Source organism: Lolium perenne, chromosome 7 (assembly GCF_019359855.2).
Source record: "Lolium perenne isolate Kyuss_39 chromosome 7, Kyuss_2.0, whole genome shotgun sequence".
Classification (NCBI taxonomy): domain Eukaryota; kingdom Viridiplantae; phylum Streptophyta; class Magnoliopsida; order Poales; family Poaceae; genus Lolium; species Lolium perenne.
The window spans coordinates 66,438,438-66,444,159 of record NC_067250.2 but is presented as its reverse complement, the minus strand read 5'-3'; the positions used below and the strand labels follow the sequence as shown (position 1 = coordinate 66,444,159).

At 47.1% G+C, this 5,722-nt stretch overlaps 1 protein-coding gene across 1 annotated transcript; it reads left to right on the top strand.

Moving 5' to 3' along the window:
- The first annotated feature begins 3,145 nt into the window (after nucleotides 1–3,145).
- LOC127313086 (nuclear transcription factor Y subunit B-9) lies at nucleotides 3,146–3,950 on the top strand. The gene has a single exon (XM_051343626.2). It carries the CDS (start codon nucleotides 3,195–3,197, stop codon nucleotides 3,894–3,896), a length of 702 nt encoding a protein of 233 aa, XP_051199586.1. The 5' UTR covers nucleotides 3,146–3,194; the 3' UTR covers nucleotides 3,897–3,950.
- The last annotated feature ends 1,772 nt before the right edge of the window (nucleotides 3,951–5,722 follow it).

Sequence of the window (5,722 nt, the reverse complement as noted above, 5' to 3'; positions counted from 1 at the left end):
CATTCTATTGAGAGATTTTGAAGGTGAATATGACTGGTGAATGACTTGGTGAATTTTACCAAAACTGATGGTTGGGTTCGGATGCGATACCATTCCAATTTTACAAGTACCCCCACAATACCTGAATATGGGTAAGGCTTAGCTGGAAACTTATGTATTTTAGTATGGGTTCCCTCTGAACAAGCGTCATAGGGGTTATGCCGAGGCTGCCTCCATTGATTGTGAAATGACGTGAAATAAGGTGAATGTGCTACCCTAGCCATGTGCAGTTCCCGGGTTGACGGTTTGTTTTCACCGGGAGGCCAAGCTCATGGGGAGAGGTGCCTATACTAGAGTATGTAAATGAAAGGTTAGGATTGGTAGTTCGCGTACTGCGTACGATAAATCAGGGCCAGTTACCCCTGACGAACTATTGCAATTGTTGTGGCACAAGTGTACAACCTCTGCAGAGTTTAACCTATTCGAATAGCCGCGTCCGCGGTTATGGACAGTTGGAAAGACCATACTGTTCCGTCATCAGAGATTTTTCTAAAAATATGAATGGTGACTTGTGATTTGAATTGAAAGGTGACTTTGACTTTGAATCACAACTGAGTTGTGGGAATGACACTAATGTTCCCACTTGAGTTAGTTAATTGAAGAGGCTTTGATTATTAAAGTGCTTATGAAATAAAACTGGCTTTATGCAAATAAAACTAGAGATTAGAACCCCCTTACTATAGTTGATAGTGTTTACCTTAGTATTAGTTTGCGAGTACTTTAAAGTACTCATGGCTGTGTCCCTGGCTATTCAAATGGCCAGACTATGAAGAGGAGTACCAGAACCCGAAAGAAGGACAGCAGGACGTCTACGACAACTAGGATCACTCCTGACGTCAACAGTTGCCTGTGGAATAGATGGACTACTACTACGCTACTCTCGCTTCCGCTATGTGTTATGTAATGGATCTTTAGAACTTCTATTATTGTAATAAGACTGGATCATGTGATCCTTTATTTGTAAGACGATTATGTGTTGTAATGAATGATGTGTTGTGATATCAATCTATTATGTCTCGCAAAAACAATATTCCTGGGATTGCGAGGAATGACATAATAGGCATCTGGACTTAAAAATCCGGGTGTTGACACTTACCCGCCCAAAGAAAATTTCTCGCAATATTGTTGACGGTTTGCAAATCGCCGAGAGGGACGACAAGCGGTGTGATGTGGAAAATACCTTGGGAGGTTCTCACTAATTTGACAAGGGTGTCCCTACATAGAGCAGCGATGTTCCTCTCGTGCCAAGTAACAAGCTTGGAGCCCCCCTTTCTAATGAGAGCCTACGTTTCAACATTCTTTAGGTCTCTAATTGTTAGAGTGGTATTTTATTTGGAAGTTCGAGCGTTGTACCAGCAAACTTTGCATGATGTCATCCAGACTAGGATGCGGGCATTTAATGGGGACGTGATTCTCTTGTGGACATTGTTGACTTATCCCATGGCTTCACTGAAGGCATCGAAAATGCGAGCCAAGCTCAAAAATCCTCTTTCTAAGGCGATAAAAATCTCATCATCTTATGCATAAAGGGAGGTGCTAGTCCAAGACAACTTAGGCAATGAAGAGCTCCATTTTCGGTGGCCATGTCAAGATTTTCTATAAGGCGTCAATGGATGGGTATAATACGAGTGCCAAAAGTGGGTCCCCTTGGAATGGCCCCCTCCGAAGTGCAATGGGGCCACCCGACAACCCAGTAAGCAACAACGAGAGGTGGCGGTGATTAGAAAAGATGCAAGCTGCATCTAGCTCAGAATCCGCAACGTTGCATAAGGTCAAGCAAGAAGTACCATATCGCACGGAGTACATCTACTACACTTTCGGAAATTATTTACCTTTTCATAAAGGGTCTTGATAACCTCATGAGCTGTATAAAGTCCATTACACATGGCTTCCGCATAACAAAATGAATACATATCTCACTACCACTAGACACATAAAAGGAATTAGTTAAACCTATTAGATGTAAATGTATGTGTTATTCTAATGGCTAAAATCACAATATTAAGCGGATACTTGTCTCATAAAAACCAACTAAGAGCATCTCCACAGGCATCCCTAATAAAATAGCCGAAAACCCACCCCACACCCGGTACTTAGAGAGCTGATTGGGCTGCCATCAACTTTTCCAGCTGAGCACCATGTTTGTTGGGCCACCCCTAAAGAGTCATGCTCTCTTCTTTTCCACCTAATAGTCCCGAACTCCCTACCTATGTCTAGCTATTGGGGTTTCCGGTGTGGGAACTCAGTCAATTTTAGCCGGCATGTTTTATTGGCGGTCCCAATAGCATGTCCAGCATGCTATTGCTATACGCGATTTTGGGCTAAGCGGTGGAGATGCTCTACTCCAGCAATTGACAGCTAGCTATTTCCTTTTATTTTAGGCATTTCTTGCTTCTAATTTTCCCTTGGTATAACTTATATTTCCTTGACATTATTACATATCTAGATATTGTATGTGCATTCTATATTTTCATCAAGCTTGAGAAGTTTCGACGATATAATGTTCAGTGATTCTTAGCTCACCGTCCTAGGGAAAAATATTTTGTTTTTTACTAGGCTCGCAATAGTACAAAATAGTTTCTCTTTATTGATTCTTCCTACTTTAATTGAACACTATTTCAATTTGATTCGTGATCTTTCATATATATTCCTATCTTCGAAGTCGTCTTGTGGGTAGTGTGGCTTTATGGCTTTATTATGGTTGAAGCTTTGTTTCCTTGTGGGTACTGTATTATTTCGGTTTAGATGAGTTGTATGCCATCATGAGAAAAAAAACAATATCTACCTACATTAATTTACATCACTGAATGGTTATATTCAAAAAAAAATATTTTCCTCCGTCATTAATGTAGTAGCATATTGGCTTTGTGCTGAGCATGCATGTTGGTATTGTTTATATTCTCAATATACATGATTATCAATTTTCTCCAGTTAATATTGCTATATTGTCTATCCTTGCCGATCTAATTGCCAGAACCACTCTACTAAGTTGACACTTGTCAGAACAAAAGACAGCTAAGCAAGCAGCGGTGCAACCTACCTAAGCTATCTCTCCTATTTAACACACCCAACTCGATCAGAAGCACATCACTGTAGAACCCAACCAACAAAAAGCCCTAAAGAGCAAAGTCTAATTGCATCTAGCCTAGCTAATCATGGAGAACGGCGCCGGCGTTGGCAAAGGGGCAGCTGCTGCGGCGCCGGTGGCGGCAACGGCGGTGCGGGAGCAGGACCGTCTGATGCCGATCGCGAACGTGACCCGGATCATGCGTCGCATGCTGCCTCCCCACGCCAAGATCTCGGACGACGCCAAGGAGCTGATCCAGGACTGCGTGTCGGAGTTCATCAGCTTCGTGACCGGCGAGGCGAACGAGCGGTGCCACGCCGAGCACCGGAAGACAGTCACCGCCGAGGACGTGGTCTGGGCCATGGACAACCTCGGCTTCGACGACTACGTCATGCCCCTCACCGCCTTCCTCCAGCGCATGCACGGGTGCGAGGCCCGGGTCGGCGCCGTTGCAAGGGCGCCGTCCAGCGCGCAGCACATGGCCACCGCGCCGGGAAACGGCGTGCAGGTGCAGATGCATCGGGCCGTGTACGCGCCACCGGGTCCGGCGCAGGAGTATGCCGTCGCGATGGAGCCGCTAGTGCAGGCCACCGTCGTCTCACCGCACATCGTGGGCGGCCAGGGTCAGCAGGGCGACGTGCTTTGCACAGAACATGCTGTGACTCGGCAGTACCTTGGGAATGGAGCTTACGGGGGTAGCAGCAGCCGTGGAGTCTGTGGCGACGAGGAAAGCTCGTCGAGCGGCGCGCCGGTGCCGGCGACTGGCACGGCGCTCTCAGACCCACAGTAGCAGAACTGTCACTGAGCAAACCTCAATTTGTGTTTACTTTCCATTGTTCTTCAGTACAAGTCATGTTTTTCTTCCAGTGTCGCTGCATATACTACAGGAAAATCAGGCGCTGCCGTGCAGCCAAACTTTGCCGTGAGCTGCTGCACGGCAAAGATTTCTTTGCCGTGCGTAGAAGGAAGAGCGCACGGCAAAGAAAATATGCACGGCAAAGTATTAGCGCAGCGCACGGCAAAGAAACATATCACGGCAAAGCAAGATTTGGCGCACGGCAAAGAAGTTTCTCACGGCAAAGAATTGGAGCAGCGCACGGCAAAGATTTCGGGACGGCAAAGTCCCTGCAAGCCGCACGGCAAAGAAACAGCGCACGGCAAAGGCCTGGGCACTGCCGTGCGGCCAAACTTTGCCGTGCAGACAGACAAGTTGCACGGCAAAGGGTCCTTTGCCGTGCGCTCCTCCCTTTGCCGTGCGCCAATATACATTTTTTTTGTTTTTCTAACTATTTTATTTCATCTACTACTTATATTTATTTTGTTAATTAGTTTTTCTTTTTGATGACTATTTATTACACTATGTGAAATACAAAATTAGTCTCCATGCTCATCCCCCACATATATCAGGGTTCCGGTGCTCCGGCGGCCGTCCCCCTCCTTCCCCCCCAAAACAGCGGGACGGCGGGTCTACCCCCTAGATTTCTCCGCGCGACGTTCCACCAATATACCTTTTCATAGGTTTAGGTTTGTTTAGTCCATGGACATATGGAAAACCATGTGTGGTACCCTTTGGCACAGTCTAGCCCCCGATATACCCGCGGCGGGACACTTCACGCCGTACACGTCCAGGAATCTGTTAAGTGTTATCGCCCGAAGGTGAGGAATGTCAGACCGGGGATCCATGCCATGCACCATTTGGTGAATTACACCTAGCATCACACTTTGAAACATAGAATAGGTCCACATGCAAGGTTTGGTGGGGTTCCGGTGCTCCGGCGGTCGTTCTCCCCCTCCTCCCCCCAAAACAGCGGAACGTGTGCCCCGGCGGGTCTACCCCCCTAGATTTCTCCGCGCGAGGGTGCACCAATGTAACTTTTCATTCTTTTAGGTTTGTTTAGTACATATACACATGGAGAACCAAAGATTGGGACCCTTTGGCACATATACCAGCAGCTAGAGCCATTACCACACGATCGACGGTGTGCCTGGTATACTGGGTAGGGTTTGGTGTAGGGTTAGGGCTAGGGTTTAGGGGATTGGGCTAGGGTTTAGGTTAAAGGGTAAGTATTTATGGTTAGGTTTAGGTTTAGGGTTTAGGGTTAGGGTTAGGGTTTATGATGCATGGTTCTGCAGCTCCGGCGTCGTGGTTTAGGGATTTAGAGGGGTTTAGGGCTCGAAGCCTCCCCAGTTTAGGGTTTAGGGTTTAGGGGAGCTACTTTTGCACCATTAGACCTTGCACCACACTTTGAAACATATCATAGGTCCACATGCAAGGTTTGGTGGGGTTCCGGTTCTCCGGCGGTCGTTATCCCTCCTCCCCCAAAAGCAATGGCAACGCGTGCCCAGCGGGTCTACCCCCTAGATTTCTCCGCGAGGGTGCACCAATGTAACTTTTCATAGGTTTAGGTTTGTTTAGTCCATGGACATATGGAAAACCATGTGTGGCACCCTTTGGCACAGTCTAGCCCCCGATATACCCGCGGCGGGACACTTCAGCGTACACGTCCAGGAATCTGTTAAGTGTTATCGCCCGAAGGTGAGGAATGTCAGACCGGGGATCCATGCCATGCACCATTTTGTGAATCACACCTTGCATCACACTTTGACACATAGAAT